Source organism: Gymnogyps californianus, chromosome 3 (assembly GCF_018139145.2).
Source record: "Gymnogyps californianus isolate 813 chromosome 3, ASM1813914v2, whole genome shotgun sequence".
Taxonomy (NCBI): Eukaryota; Metazoa; Chordata; class Aves; order Accipitriformes; family Cathartidae; genus Gymnogyps; species Gymnogyps californianus.
This window is the reverse complement of record NC_059473.1, coordinates 72,023,830-72,040,655: the sequence shown is the minus strand read 5'-3', so window position 1 is coordinate 72,040,655 and position 16,826 is coordinate 72,023,830. Positions and strand designations below refer to the sequence as shown.

The following is a 16,826-nucleotide window of genomic DNA, read 5'->3' as shown; positions in this document are numbered from 1 at the left end:
GAATTTTGGAGTCGTGAGAGGACAGGAGGCTAGTCTGCAATGCAGGGTTCATATCGGGGTAATGCTTCCCCCCCCCCCAGGTTGTAGTAGGCAGGTCATGTTTTCAATGATTGACTCTTATGTTAGGTTTCCAAAGTTGGTGCCCCTGCAGATGCAGAGCAGGTGTGCTCTAGCTGCCCTGCTTAGTGTGTCTGCCTTGCACACCTCAGCCCTGAAAAGGAGGAGGCGTCTCTGAGACAGCAGTGCCATTTTCACCATAAGTCAATTCTTGGCCTGTCTGAAGATGATTTTTTTTGAAGTGCCCAGTTTGGGTGTGTGTGGGAGACACACCTGTTATCTCTGACTCCTTCTCCTCCTCCATTCTGAAGTATCTCACCATTATCACAGTTCACCTTGCCTGGTTTAGTGGCTTCTGCTTGTAAAAGTTACATTGTTGTCTCTTCACCACCTTCCTTTCAACCCAATGCTTTCAGCAACTCATTTTGCCTTATTCTTTTCACCACTGATCTCCCTATGCCCTTTTCTCGTTTGAATAATTGCCCAGTGACTTACATTTATCTTATCTTCTATTGTAAAAATCTTCAGGAAGAGAATGTGTCTGTAAAACTTGCTCTACCTTTATGCCATTATAGAATATAAATGGTTGTTATTAATAATGCATCTCAAAATGTTCTCTTATTTGACAAGTGTACTTTTATTTTAATATATAATATTTATGGCATGCTTGTAAGTGTTCTGCAGCATATTTTATAAAATTAATGGAGTCCCACAAAATGGGAACTCACTACTGTCTCTGGCTGTTAAATTTTTGCTGAGAAATGGAAAGAGGCTGCAGGATTTTGTATGCAAATTATGAAAGGTGGAGATTCGGCTTTATGTATGTTGGCAGCCAGTGTTGGGAGAGGGAGAGAAAAAGAGCCTGAGATGTGATATATTAAAACATTTGAGAATGATAGAAAAAAGAAAGCTCCAAATTTTGTTGAAGCTATTCATGTTAAGACATGCGTGCTTTAATTAAAGAAGCCAAACATCAGCTGAATCGAAGGCACTGATTTGTTTTCACTAGGTACAACAGCTCTGAACGATAAGAATATGGATAGTTTGCTCAGTGAGAATAAATCCAGACATAGTGTTTATTGTCTAAAATAACCATATTTGAAAACTAGATCATCCATAGGATATTAAAAAAGAAAAAAAGGGAAAGAAAGAGACATAGCACCTATGCTGTCTTTTCCTCGAGCATTCCCCAGGCTGTATCTGCTCCATAAATCTCCATGTAAAATTCTATGAAACTGTTTTCTCCAAGTGAAAAATTGACTTCACTAAAATAAACGGGAGTTTTGCTATCGACTTAAATGGAGCTGGTTTTCTTGCTGTATAAGTTATTTTTAGAAAGAAAAATGCTCATCGATGCAAGAAATTTTCCCCAGTTAGCCCATGTTGGTGATAGCGTGGGTATAGACAGAAGATTTAGTGCCCCAAACAAGTTGTGACCGTGAGCAGCCAATTAATTCTCTAGCCAGAAAATGTTCATACACTTCAGTCTGAGGCTGTTTCCTCCTCCTTTTTGCCTTGGAACAGAAAGAAATGAGAATTAGATACTGAGATTGATGTTACAGTCTATCAAATCCTATGGCAGAAGTGGATAGTTATAAGGATTGCTTATATCTGTAAATATATCTTAGTATAAAACACTAATAGAGTCTACATGTACTCTCACTTTTTCTTTTTTATTGAGAAGTGTTCAGGTTTTGGGTTAAAGTAAGATGTGGACAATAGCATTTTACTGGACAAATGTATTCAATTTTGGATCTAAGAAAAAATCAAAGAATACTTCATTGGTTATTCAGTCAGAGATAAGCATAAGACAAAAACAGCAAATTGAAAAACAGGATTATTTTTCTCTATAGAATCAATTTCCTGTAATTTACTGGAGTTTTTCAGGACTTTAGATGTGGGTGCAACACCAACTGACTTCACTTGTAAACTTATTTTCTCTAGAGCTCTCAGGGTGGAAATGGTTATGGTAGCAGTTGAGGGCCCTTGCAGAAATTGAGAGGCACTCTTGCATTGCTCTGCGCCAGTCTTGCCGGGAGACCCTGGGGAGGCCTCCCAGGTAATTGCTCGTTATGTAGGTCCTGGCTTATCTTCTCCCCCCTTGTTTGCATCTGTGGGTGTCAGGAGAGAGGTGATCAATAAGATGATAAACTCCCTTCTTCTATCTCCATCCCATCGGACTGTGAAGTTGTGTTTTAATTACTTTTCTATCTATCTGTATTCTTGCAACGACACTTACAGTACAAAGGTGCTTCATGAGAAAAGGAGGAAATAACAAGTTTCTTTTTCTTTAGAGACTCTCAGGTTTTTCTAGCATCTTTCTTTTAAACTCCTGCTAAGTCTCCTTCTCCTTTGCTTTTTGTTCTTTTGCTGGCATGGGTTGCATTGGAGCTAAGTCACCAAAATTAGTTTCCTGGGCTGTCTGAGCAGCACCCGTGCTGTGCTGTGAGAAATTGCTGCTCCTGCTTTTAGGAATTTTGCTCTTGTGCTTTTCTACACTCTGAGATGTGAGGAAGGGAGTTTGGCACTGTGGAGAGGAGAGCACTCTGTTCCCAGCTTCCATGGGTGGTGGTCGATTAATGCTCAGTTGGTATTTTATTGTGAGTCCTTGGTGCAGTTAACTGCTAGTGAGGCAGATTTTGTTTGCTTTTAGGCAAGTTTTGATTTGTTTGTGCTCGCTTCTAGTCTGTGTGGTTGCTCCCAAACACAGCGATCATGGTGGTGAGAGCTGGCTTTACACCGTAACTAGCAGTGGAAAAAGCATGTTTGAAGCTACTTCTTGGCAATTTGCTGCTTAATGTTAAAATATTGAAACAAAATAAAGCAGCGATCTTTCTTGGGCTGCAAAGTTTCTGGAGAAATGACTGGACTCCAGGAGGAGTCAAGCTGTTACGGTAACCTTGCTTCCCGTATGGTGCTGGCAGCGCTCGGCTCCGTAGCATTTCTTGGCTGAGATGCTGTGAGTGATACCTGGCTGTGTTGCAGCTGAGCGCTTCCAAAGGCCTTGCTCCCATTGCCAGGACCCGTTCTGATACATCAGTGGGACTGAGGAGGTGTCTGTGTGGGAGGAGAGCTCAGTGACCCCATAGGATGGGGTTTGGGGCTCTTTACAGCTTGGACCAGACTCTTGACCTGCATCTTTTGCTGCCTGAGTGAGTACCCGAGCCTCTGGCTGTTTGGACAGCATTTCTGGTCAGCAGATGACAGTGGCGGTTAGAAAAAACTGTAACCGAAAGGTGCATTGAAATTGGTGCATTTGCAAAGAACTATGGCGTTTCACCACTAGCAAATCTACTCCCCTAATTAGCTCTGCCCTCAGTTTTTTATGTAGCAGCAGGAAATGGAGGATTTTTCCTTATGACTTGTGTTATATGTCTCAGTAGGTTTCAGTTCACTCTGGACATAGTAGAAGCCACTTATTGACTAGAAGATGCTACAGCCTTAAATTCATCGGGGAACGCTTGGAAGTGGTCAAACCCTCTCTTTGTTGTGTGGTTCTGGGTTAAAAATCTGGGTCATTAGCATCAGCATTCAGCTGGATTACAGGCAAGGGGCTGGGAGCAGAGGCTTTTGGGACACCACCACCAGCAGCTCTGTTGTGGCATGCCCAAAGGCGTTGGTCTGCAGCACCCAGCCACCGTTATGCTGTGCTGTAGCGGCACAAGGGTGGGCAGCCGGCCTGTGGTGCACCTGCACTGAGGGACACCCACACTGAGGGACACTGCTTACGCATGGACAGGCAGTGAAGGAGACCAGTGGCAAACTCCTACTTACACAGGGAAAACATCAGGGACCAGTTCTCTGGTTCCTGAACCACAAAGAAGGAGTTCCATGATGCTTGAGCTGATGGTTTGAGTCTCTTCTCGCTCTGCCCTTTCAGGGAACAGCATAGTAAACGTGTCTGGACATTAGACTCTTTTGGTGGTATTTGGAGCCATTATGTTGTGCTTTCCCTGGGTTTCTCCTGCAATCTGGTGTTTGTCAGCTCCTGCTCAGAATGCCTATGGAGTGTTGTAGTATTAATTTGCTGCTGCTGCCCTTGTCAGCTCTGGGTGGTGTCTTCGAGGACAGCTGAGACAAATCCCGAATCTCTTGTGCTGTTGTAGATTAGAAGGTGTTGTATAAACTGTAATGATTGGAACTGCACATGAAAAATATGTTTTTAGAATAAGTTCTGTTTCTGCTTACTTGTGTGCCATGGAACTGTAGCTTGATATTTGAAGTAACATAAAGTTTTGCTGTGGGTTTGTTTTTGTTGCCTTTTTGGTTTTGTTTTGGTTTTTTTTTTTTCTTTTAAACATGGAGCGCTTATGGCTAGTTGTTAGCACTGGAAAGCTAAATGCAAATGTTTGAGGAAAAGCATTTAAAACGTGTAGAAGACAAGCTGGGAATTACATCAAATGCAGAAGCAAATGGAATAGAAAGCAACTGTGGCTGAACATTTAGCTGTAGCCAAAAGATAATCAAACTACAATAAAACCTGTTGTAAATACAGCTTTTGGTATAGTTTTGCTCATCCCTTACTTTGTCCCCTCCTACAATTCTTTGCACTGTACTTTTGAAACAGAGCATTGTAATATTTTAAATTGCAAATTGAGGGAACAGGACAAAGCTTACAGATACAGCTCTTTACAGTACATAGCAACAATTTTTCCCATGGGGTTGAATATGCAATTGGACATAGCAAATGTGAAAGCAGCGAGGTTATGAGCCTCCTCTTATTCTGAGGTTTTTTGAAGTTGAGGGATTTAACATGCTAGGAGCAAGCAGCAGTGACTTGTAAGATTCAAGCAGCAGCAGAGGAGTGAGCTCTGAGAATGCACCTCTGTGAGAACAGTCTCCACCTTTGAGAGGGGCCAGTGGGACCTGAGGTACTCGGAGCCAAGGGAAGCAGAGATGCCACCAGCAGCAAATGTAAAGTGCTGGATTGAGAAAAGTAGGGCAAAAGCACAGAAATGTTTTATACCAACTGAGGTACCTCAAGGAACAAGCATAAAAATAGAAAGTTGTTTGGGAGGGAATGTGCTAGTTATCAAATAGCAAGTATTTAGCAGGTAGAGGTTAGTAGTAGGCTCCAGCTAGAGATAAAGATGGATTATAACATCTGAACTGCTGGGTAAGAGCAGCAGGATCACAACTGAGATCTTATAGCAGTGCAAGAAAGGTGGAAAAACTTTGACCATGTGTTTTACTAAAGAAAGTTCAAACCAGCTAAGGTCAACCAGCGATGCAGTTGCCCACTGCACAGGTACTCCCAATGCCTTGTCCTTATCCTTGGCTGCTGGGCCATGTTGTGTTGGGGCAGCTGAATGTGGCAGTTTGGCAGCGCTGAGGCTGCCACAGCTCTGTGCCCCAGGTCCAGCCAGTAGCAGGGCTTAGCACGTATTCCCAGTAGGCACGTGCACACACAGACCGACCTATACAGAACGTGTATGTGTATGTATACGGCCACGACCTATACAGAACGTGTATGTGTATGTATATGGCCAGCCACACAGATCAGCACAGATGCACTTATGTGAGAACAGGTTTGACCTTTGTATACATGCAGAAAAGTCCCTCACTCAGGAAAATAGAAATGGAATTCAAAAAGAAGGTAAGACACACTGTGCTGATCAGGAGCAGGGCAGGGCCAGAGAAACATACCAACCAGCAAACTACTTGCACATGGCTGGCCCTTTTTACCCTTTATTCCTCTATTTTCCCATCCTTGTTCCTCTCCAAATCACCTATATCCCTTGCTTTCCACACCTTTGATGCCTCCCCTAAACATCCCATAAGTCTTGTGCAATTCCCAAATGCTCTTCCCCTGCATACTCCTTGGCAATATACCCCCCAGTCCAAAAGGTGCTCTGGAGAGTTGTTCCTTTTGACTCATCCTGATGGGTGGACACCTGGGCACCAGGGCTGAGGCTCTCCTGGGACAGCCCTGGGAGGGGGCCTGGGCAGGATGTCCTTTCCTCAGAGTCCCTCACATGGGTTCCCGCCTGCCCGTGTGCCCCTGTGCTCCTCTGGGTGTGTGGAGATGGGCCTTTGATGGGCTGACAGCTCCTGCCATGGGCCTGGGAGTAGCTGGGACAGGGTATTACATGGTACCTCAGTCTGCCATTGCCTGCATGCTCCTTGTATATGTGCTGATGAACTTTTTCAAAATCATGTAGCCTACCATTGCTGTAGGATCACTATTTGCAGCATCAGAATCCTTCAACTATCCCCCATGGCTGAAATAACTTTGGGCTCTTCTGTCATGTACATTGCCAACCATAACATCTCTCTGAGCTTCTGTAGTACCAGCAAGTCCCCTTGTCATAGGGTGATGCTCTTTGGCAGATGAATCAATGGCCACAATGTGACAGTATAATAAAGTCACACTGACAATTTTATTATTTTTTTTTAACTTGAGGTGCTCAAGACTAATAGTAGCTCTATGCTACTCTGATTGGTGGTGTGAAAGCCATGCACAATTGAAGGGATAAAATATCAATAATGAGAGGGGTCTTTAATGTCCTGTAAAATGTCAGTATGGGAATGGTGAAAGGCAAACAACCTTCCACAAATCAGCCACAAAGTATGCACAGAAAGTTTGGAGAGCATGTGAAAGCTTTAGAGGCTTCCAAAGGGAAGGTTGATTATGGTGATCTTTAATTACAGGGTGAGCGAGAGCTGGTGCAGATAGAGGAGCAGATACCTGAGAAATGAGGGTCAAACTGCTGGCTTTTGAGGTACAGTTGAATGTTAACAGCCTGCTGGGCTCTAACTCGATTCTGCAGCTGTGTGACTTGCTCCATCCACCACTTTGTGCATGTATGAATGCATAAAACCAGGAGAGAGCAAACCCCTGTGTTTTATCTCTTCTTGCAGTATTCAGACAGGAACTCTGAGTCTCGGTGACCATTTCCTGAGTTTGGCAGACTGCTTTTTGATGCATAATCTTTCCTCCTGCATTTGAGATCAACCAGGACAGACTAATCCCAAGATTAAGGCGGATCAGATGAAGGGCTGTTTCCATAGCAGATGCTGTCATATGAGTGCCAAGTTCCTCTTGTGACAGAGCAAGGCCAAAGGGCAATGCAGATGGCGGGGCAAATCCTGTTTGTCTTGACTAATTGTCAACTCAGTCATAGTTCCTTTTCCCTTGCAGAAAACAAACCACACCAAACATCCAATTAAGAGACCAAATTGGTTGAAATTCTAACTCAGGCTTGCATTTACATCTCTTGTGAATAACGTGCTGCACTAAGGTTTGCATTAGTTCATGCTTAACTTGTTGCGTAGCACTTTGTGTGGTCCTGGAGCCTGCTACAGGAGGGGACTGCCTGCTGACTACCCCAAGGATTGCACTGTGTAGCTGCACACCCGCAACTATGCTGGAAAAATGAGGCATCAGATCTAAGAGCTACCCTCAAAAATGACCTAAGCAGGTCTAACGAGTAAGTCCTTTGACAGAAAATGATACTACTGAGACTGTTCTGTAAAATCACGGCAGTTTATTTCACTATCATCTTTGGATGAGGCTTTTTACTAAACAGAGAAAACAAGGTTATCTATGAGGTGTAGCTGTTATTTCAATATTCAGATTGGAGATCTTACCGACATGTCCTTCCAACACAAAATGTAGTTACAGTTCCTATGACAACTGTTCCTCTGTCCTCTGGAGCATGGACTAACGATAGTGTTTCATTACATGATCATGTAATGCTGGGCACTGTGACAGCCTTGTCATCTCTGCTCCGGTGTTTGCTCCTAAATGGCATTTAGCTGAAGCCCGCTTGTAGTGTGCAGAACGCGAATTGGAGTGACTGACCTTCACTGTGCTTACTGCCTGCCACCTCTGACTTCCCAGCTTCCCGCTTGTCATTAGTAAGCTCACTTTCTACCAAAATACATTTGGTAAGATGAATTTCATTGACAAAAATTTCTAAGAATTTATTTCTGTGGTAGCAATTCTATACACTGACTAACATTACTGAACAATAGTGTCTTAACAAGTACACAGAGTACTAATCCATATCAAACCAATCTGCTGACAAAAATTCATGAGTATAGCAGCCACACCAGACTATGCAGCAGATTCCTGTAGTTACTTCTGCAGCACACTTAGGAAAAATTATAACAAGTTGAACAGATATATTAAAAGACTTTATTCACAATAGAGAAATTTTTACAAATATAAGTTCTTAAAAATTAAGCATCTTGATCTATTATGTATTCCATAATTTCAGTTTATATAAAGATGAAAAGACTAAATGGACTATGTACAAATCAAAAACAATTTAAATGTATGATAGGAATGGATAATATGTATGATGAAGTCACCATAGAAACAGTGAGCCATTGGGCATTGCAAAAATCTGTGTACAACCAACACATATGCAATACTTATCTCACAAACAATCAAAACATTCTTTTTCCCATGAAACAATGTGGGTGCCATTTAAAGTGATCTACCTCTTGGGACTTAACATATGCAGATTTAAATGCATTATTATGCTACAAAGAAATGGAAAAAGCATGGGTAGTGTGTTTATGCAAAGATAATGCCCGTCTCTGTCGTGTCCCCCCTCCCCCCCAAGCAAATTTCTTTTGCTTATATGAATGACTGGGAACATAAAGTGACCATCACTAGCCACTTCCACGCAGCTAGTTCAGTGAACGGGAAATAAAACGCATGTTATCTCAGCAATCTAACAAGTAGTGGCAAGTACTGACTGTTTCAAAATGATTGCTCTAACTTTGGTGTTTTGGGGTTATTTAAAAAAAAAAAAAAAGGAAGAAAAAATCAATATATTCTCAGTTTATGAAAAGGTTTTTTTTCTTACAGTTGGCAGATCTACACGTTGTACAATCTTCTCGTCTACTTACATTAGTTTACAAAAAGTACAGTATAGTGCAGTTTGTACATACAACCTGAATACCAATACCAGTCACATCAAATTTGTGCTCTTTCAAATCATCGTAACTCCTAAACTAAAAAAAATATTCATACTAAATGTCTGTGTTACAAGGAAACAGTCATGATGCTTATATTTAAGTACATAGGACCCAATGCATACAAGAGTTGTGTGTTTGTAGCTTGCTTTTTGAAACATGGAGAAGAGCTATCTGGTTCTCCACTGTTTCTCTTCAGCTTGTTAAGTAAAGGCAAGATCACTAGACACAGCTGGGGGAAGCATACTGTGGTTAAGAAAACCATGTAAAAAGAGGCTTACAAAACACATTTCTCAAAGACTTTTTGTCTGAGCTGTTGTAGTTATTTACCTGATATGAGGCCTGTAGCAGCACATGCACAACTATGTGGTAGGCAGCAGCAGATGACCCAATAAAGATAACTAAGACAAAAGTAATTATTATTAGTTTCTGGTTAAAGAGGGAAGAGAATTTTTGTTTTTATTCCACAGCCATAATTTCTCTGTGCTACTTGGAGGGGAAAAAAAAAGCTCCCTTCTTATGAATACTGTTTCTGAAGAAATACAATGAAATACTATAGTCCTCCAAAGATACAAATTCTGGAGTATCAAAATCAGCAGGAGTTCTGCTTTTCAACAGAGGAGAGCCAAGACTTCATCCTTGCTTGTTCAGTTTCAGAAAACTGTTACTGTGACATGAGGGAACCCATACTTTAAAAAAGAAAATAATAACAATAATTAAAAAAAAAAAGCAGTAAAGCAAAAAGTCTAGACTCAATGTGCCAGTTCTGTGTAAGCAGGCTTTATCTGAGGCAGATGCACATACGTTTGTATCCATTCTCCCAGTTCGGGGTTGCCCAGGCTCAGCAGGGTACCCCTATTCATTTCAATGTACAAATGCACAGCTCTGCAAGTCCTGTGATGGAAGGATCAGCATCACTGAAGATCCTCTTGCCTTGCCCCCTGCATAAACGTCTTTGGCAGCTCACGTGGCACATGCCATCTTCTCTGTCTGCAGGGGAAGCAGAGAGGCAGTGCTGTCTTTACAGACTCCAGAGGGTCAAGTTTATGGGTCAGCCCCTGGCTGCTATATATAAAAATGTAATCCGTTATCTTTCTCTTTCTATCTACCTAAGAAAAACTACATCGCAGACCTCTATCAGTATAGAAACAAATGTACTCTGTAATGCCTAAACAAATGTGCTTCCTCAGCTGTGATTAGCTATGCTGGGCATGTGAGCTATCTTAATAAATACCTTTAAAGACGATTATTGTTCAGAACCATATTTGTTTTGCTGCAGTCAAATCAGTGAATAATGTGCTTTCTCAGAATGGGAAGCCAGGTGTTATAGCCTACTCAAAATATATGAAAGTCATCCTGTCATTAAATGAAAACATAGGTAGACTTAATAATCATGTAAACCACTCCAAACTACACTTAAGTAGCAACAGGAATTAATCGTGCCTAATTTTTTCCCTTTGGTGATGCTACAAAGTAAAACATTTTTGGCAAAGCTGTTACCTTTCTTAGTAAGCCAGGCCTCTAACTTAGGGAATAATTTTAAGCACACTGCATTTATGTTACTTAGAGAAGACAGACTCGGTGCTTTCAAAAAGTTTTAGTTGTACACTGGATAATTTCCTCTCTGAATGATTATCTTCTTTTAAGGAGACAAGATTTCTTCAAGGCATCTGGACATCTAATTTTATTCATGTAGATACATTAAATTGCTTCGTGACAATAAACTATCAAGTCTGGTGTCAAGTCTGAACCTATCTGACTGAGAAAATCCCAGAAAACCAAACAAATAGTCTCTGGTATAATTCTCAGCTTCCAGGGAAGTGTCATTGAGTATTTTTTTGTCTTTTTACCATCCAACCAAATGAAAACTACTGGACTAAATATATAAAGAAGGTAAGACTCCCTTTCTTAATGTGAAATGACTATCTTATTTTACTCCATATTAGCCTGACTAAAGCCATGAGAATAACACCACTTAGAAAAGGGAGGAAACAATTTATGCTATTACAATATTCTAATCAAAGCCTGAAAAACTAAGGTCTGCTAACTAATGTGCTAAATTCATAAAAACTAAGTTTAGACTAACTTCAATGTATACTGCGGTTTCAGAGTTGTGTCTGCATGAGATGAAAATATTCCTATGTAGACTTCATTGACAATGAAATACATCAGATACTTTACCAAGTAATGATAGACCCGCATAAGAAGAGGCTGTCACAGTCACAAGATTTGTCTTGGATGACACACACAAAACAAATTAACATAGAACAAAAAAAAAGAAAAAAAGCTCTTTATACTTAATTCAATATGGCTTTTTGCAACATGGCAAAATATTACAGCTTAAAGCAGACATCTCCTCACAGAGGAGAAAAGAATTTTGCAGTCAAATTAAAAGCACAACAGGAAACAAGTAACATGCAGACCCTCTGCTCTTTTTGGCCAAGATGACACTGCAGCCTAACAAAATCTGGAGAGATGTCCTATTTCTCTTCTAAGAAGTGGTTCAGCTGGATTAGAGGACTGAGGTTTTATCATAATTAGTTTGGGTCCATTCATAAATATTTACTGTTAAAGAAAACAGACTGCAAAACACTTGATTTAAAAATTTAACTCAGGAATTTAAAACCAAATCATGTGCCCAAGTCCTGGAAAGAAACATAAGGAATGAAACAAAGTATAACTTAATCTTCATCTATTTCTGGTTTTCTTCTTTATTCCCATCGTCTTTGTGAAGAACAGGGAGAGGATGAGCCTCTGTGTTGAAGACCCAGTGTTCGAATGGAAGAAGATCATCTTCAGAAAACAGCAAATACAAGTACCTGGCAAGAAAATACAGCAGGAAATGTGACCACATCAGGGAAGTGAAACTACAATAGTTTTCAGGAAAACATAAATACCTGATTTCCCTAGATGAATGTATCAATGGGAACAGCTGACCAAACACAAAACACCAGTAAGTCCCAGCACCACAATGATTAGCACAAAACTTTGGGGCTACTCAACTCAGATTGGACTCAAGGGCAATAGCAACTGGAGACCAAGAAAAGAATGCCTCTATCCTGATAGAGGACAAAGAAGTTTAGGCTATCGAGGTTAAATATCAGTTCAGTTCACTTCCATTTCATCCTTGGTAATTTTATTACATATTGTTTTGATAATATACAACCATAGTAATTTTTTTTCCTCCTGAATGTCCACATATATCAAGGTGTAGGAATGAAAATATTGTAGTTCAATCTTGTCTTACTTCTGGGAACAACCTCTGGCTTAGGATTTTTAAAGAAGAAAACTAGCACTAGACCAGTAGCTTGGCCATCCATTTACTAAGACAGAGTCTATTAAACCCAGCAATAACCAATAAACAAATCCAACATTTTATTTATTGTCATGATACAAGGTAGTAGCTACTGTAGCATGATTATTGAAGTTTGCTTAGGGATGAAAGTCTGCTTAGCAAATGAAATTGTATTTTTTCTCAATCATCATCCTTCCCTGAAGGCTTTTTTTGGTCTAATTCTGATAGGCCAATTTAAAAGGTATAGTAGAGGGAGTGCACTATCTCAAAAAAAAGCCACTATGTATATAAATGTATTTATGGTATTTCATTTACACTTTCTGTTGTATTACACTTTCTGTTGAAATGGCATGATTGCTTCTTTCTGGTCTCTGCAACTTTTTCTTGCACAGCAAAAAAAAAAAAAAAGTGAAGAGACCAAGACAAAACTTCCTTTATTTCATTAAAAATTTAGGAGACAGTGATAGATAATGAAAGCTTTGTTTTTCTCTCTTAACAGGCCCTGCAAGCTTACCATGCAAGTTGACTTCTTTTTTCTTTTTCTGTAGTTTTGAAATGAAAAGTATGCAATACAAGCCTGGTAAGTCCTCTGTCTAGTCAATTTGTTTCACTAGTGTTGGTATATATAATTAGATCCTATCAAAGCTAGGAGACATAATTTCTCAACAAAGACTATCAAGTACCTTTATCAGAAGTAAAGATAATTTCCAGAAGTCATAGAATTTAGTTTATTGATATAGAAGGAAAAAAAGGCAATTTGGCTTCCTGTCACCTCAGAAAAGCTCTACTATTTCAGTCAGATTTTGTTACGTGAATGTCAAGGGTACTAATGATAAATACTTATCTGTAAAGATGATACATAGAACTACTTCAGATTAATGAAAGTCAACTTTCTTAACTTACTTGAGTGTTTCTGAAAGGAAGAAACTTTGCTGCACATCATCATGGCTTTCATGATTGTTATAAACATCTCTAATGCCAGAATAGCCACCATCTACTCTGCAGTGTTTTTCCAGTGCCTGAAGAGGGGAAAAAAAACCCGCAGTGGGATTACAAAAATGAATCATCTGTCAGTTTTCCTCTGTTTGACAATAAAACTAGCAAAAAAAAATTGTCACAAATTTTTTGATAAAGAGATGAAGACTAGATAAAGCTCTAGATAGAAAACTCTTTCTAAAAAGACATAGGTACACATGTCTAATTTTACATTTAGGAAGAGAAGCAAAATGATAAATTAGTAAGAGAAATGAACACAAACCAGTTTTCAGAAGGAAAGATATACGGGTATATGGATGTAAAGATATATGGATTTTCAGTTATTTTCTTTTTCTTCTTTTTAATAGGAATAACAATAGCCTCTCTCTCACAGGCTTGTCTATCAGCCTTCAGAGATCATGTCACATATACCTTTCTTAGTCATATTTTAGTACTTAGAAATTATTGTGATAGAATTGAATACCATGATAAAGACCAGTCTTTTCCTTACCTCCTGCAAGTCGCTTCGAAAAAGGAAAGGCAACTCTCCATTTTCTATGTAAGTTGTTTGGTTTCTCTTTGCAATTATTTCATTTTTCAATGGAAAACCTCTGATATTGGGCTGTGACTGAATTTCTTTTCTGCAGTAGGTACTAATTTTCTTTGATACCTTTCTGAAAAAGCTTTGTCTGTTACACAGGAGTAGATGGAAAGCTAGTATGCGGCTGGACTTAACACAACATGGTTTAGATGTAAGAATAAGAACGTGTTTTTCTTTAACTAGTTTCCAAACTGTGTATTCAGTTAAAAGGTGTAAAACAGATGATTGATTCCTATTTTACAATAAAAAGGAGCACATGGACCACCTAAAAATATAATTTCTTTTCTGCCCACAGGAATGCTCTATACGATCAGCTAATTTTGAAGGAGAAAAAAGATCAGATGAAGGGTGTATACAGAAGGGCAAAAAACATGTACCTGGTGCTGGAAGTGTAGAAGGTATCTACAGTTATACTATTTAATTTTAGACAGGTGTTTGCATTAGAAAGGTGGTACCTATATGCCTATATATGAGTCATAACTTCTTTAAATATACTGCTATCCAATGCCTTATTTGAATATTATTTCTCTTATCACTGCTTTGTTTAAAAATATTCATTCATTTTTTTCTTTATAATTGACCTATTTAACAAGGTCGAAAGTATTCTTAGCCTCTTCATTTTTCTTATTCTATTCTATAATAACTCTCTGGTATCATGCAGCATAATAAAGGAGTGAAGAGAATCTAAGATTATTATATTTAAACCAGCTTTTTATTCAAAAACAAATCCAGAAAATGCTCTTTAGCCCTAAATAACTTCTCACAATGAAAATGATGGTAAGCATGGTGGATTACTACATTCACTTAGGACCACACAACTCTGAAACATGGTGCTTGCTGTGGAGACAGGTATCGGAGCAACAACTTTCAGGCAGAAAATACCTGGAGCTTTATCAAACCCCTAATGGAGAGATGGAAGACAACTAGTTCCTCCATTTCTGAAGTTATTACAAATATCACTGAAGTGATTACAGGATGTGTAGATTTTATTCAGGGAAAGATGCTGCATTTCAAACCACATATGGCAAAAAGCTATGAAACGGCAGAAGATGTGTCTAAAACAAGCAAACAGGCAGAATAAGCATTTTCTGATGAGAGATGGGACTAAAAGTCACTGATAATTACTGAGGTATCCATCACCTCCACCTGCTCTAAAGGCTGTTCAAGATCTGTGTTTTGCTGTCAGCAAATATCCTAAACGTCCTTGTTTTTGCTGGAATCCCTGTAGCTATCTGCATATATTTAGCTTGCATGTCAGGCTCTCCACAGTTTTCACTGGAGAGTAAGCTGCCTATTGTATATTTAAAAGGGATTTTTCTCCAGGAGAGAGCCTTTAAAATATAACAGTCCTATTTGTCTTTTCTTACGTGTCTTTAGGTTCTTTAATTTTCCTGGACACTTTTACTAAGTGACAAATATACTTAAGTTTAAACAAGTAATTTCCCCTGGCTGGTACTCCTTCCCTCTCGTCTACTTCAACCTGCAATGAATTCAAAATGCTGAATCTGTGTCTGGATTTTCAATGTCAAACACAAGATTATGTTTTCCAAGGCACAGCAGAAGGAGAACTTGAACTTGAAGGATAAGGCTATTATTCAAGGAAACATCTGCATTCTAAACAGGGTGAGGTAAAATAAAAGCAGATTGCATTTGCAGTTTATGTGCTCTAACATGTAGTTAGAGCCTTCTTTATGAGTTCATTGTAGGGAGATACCATATAGGTACCCATCCTGGTTTCGGTTGGGAAACACACTGCTATGATGTAAACTAAGAGGTTAACTTGCACCACGTTAGCCATCTGGTGGTATCTACTTGATGCAAACATGAAGCTTCTTATCCCTGAAAGCTAATTTCCACTTACCTAAAGGAACAGGACATTCACATGCAGCATTAGTACGATAAGAAGGCTCTTGGTTGTCACCCTCCTTTAACTGGCACTAACGGCCTTTTGTGCCCATACCTGCAGTTTCAGAGTGCAGTGGTGTTCACATTGACAGTGGGGTAGTGGTGGGCGGAAAGAAGGAATCAAACACATTTTAAATTAGTAGTTCTCAGAAAATGAGGGTGGCTAAGATCAGTTATGCTAGAGTAATCGAAAACATCAAGCGGAGCGAAAACTGGCTGACAGTCTCAAAGTATCATAAAGGGAAAAAACAAAGGAAGTGCTATGAACTCAAAATATGTGCCACATTTATAATGCAGAAAGGGAGACTTTCATGAGCTAAGCTGATAAAACCTTTCGGATTCAGTACAGTGGATATTGCTGTTGGTCATAACTGCATTTTCTCCAACTGCTGAAGTATGTACAGAATGATCTTGGACTCAAGTTAAAGCAGCAAAGCCAGTTTCCAAAGAAAAAATGAAGAGGCTAGAGCATGTTTTTAGTCTATAAAAGTTAGAATTAATAGACTTGTTGGAGAGTTTAGAAGTCATGACTTACAGAGCAGCCTCCTTTTCTACTACAAGGGCACTGGGAAATAAACCTAATGAGTTCTTATTGCCAGTGTCATGAGTTGAAAATGGACGTGAAGCACGTGAAGAACAACTTTTTTGGGCAACAACAAATGGTCTGATTGTTCCTCCTTTTTTCTTGTTTCAATCTCAGCTTCCTCTTTGTGCAACAGGTGTTGGTACCTAAACCGACCATATCCAGCGGTCAGGGACTTCCCCAAGAACAAAAGGGTGGAGTGACATGCTCTCTGGTGCAAGAATAAGGAGCAAGAGGGAACAGAATTTATGAAATAGTTGTGGTAAGCTATCATGACATGTGCTGAAACAAAAAAATACGGTATCAGGTGGAGCTGTACGGGCTATAAACATCAAGGAAGAAGAGAAAAAAAAGAAAAAAAGATTTGAAAACTACAACTGACTGTGTAACTTCTGTGAAGCTGTAAGGTTTGTTTTTGTGAAACACACAACGGCACATTAGGACAGTGGAAGATGGGCCTGTACAGAATGGGACCAGCTGCA

General features: G+C 39.6%; 1 protein-coding gene across 1 annotated transcript in view; it reads right to left on the bottom strand.

Moving 5' to 3' along the window:
* Positions 1 to 11,261: 11,261 nt before the first annotated feature.
* The window catches only part of MAN1A1 (mannosidase alpha class 1A member 1), a 153,435-nt gene continuing 147,870 nt past the window's right edge, over positions 11,262 to 16,826 (bottom strand). The window contains exons 11-12 of the mRNA XM_050894658.1: positions 13,184 to 13,299; positions 11,262 to 11,804 (exon numbers count right to left, since the gene is read on the bottom strand). Coding sequence (XP_050750615.1) covers positions 11,678 to 11,804; positions 13,184 to 13,299 — 243 coding nt within the window. The 3' untranslated portion in view covers positions 11,262 to 11,677. The remainder of the gene's footprint in view (positions 11,805 to 13,183; positions 13,300 to 16,826) is intronic.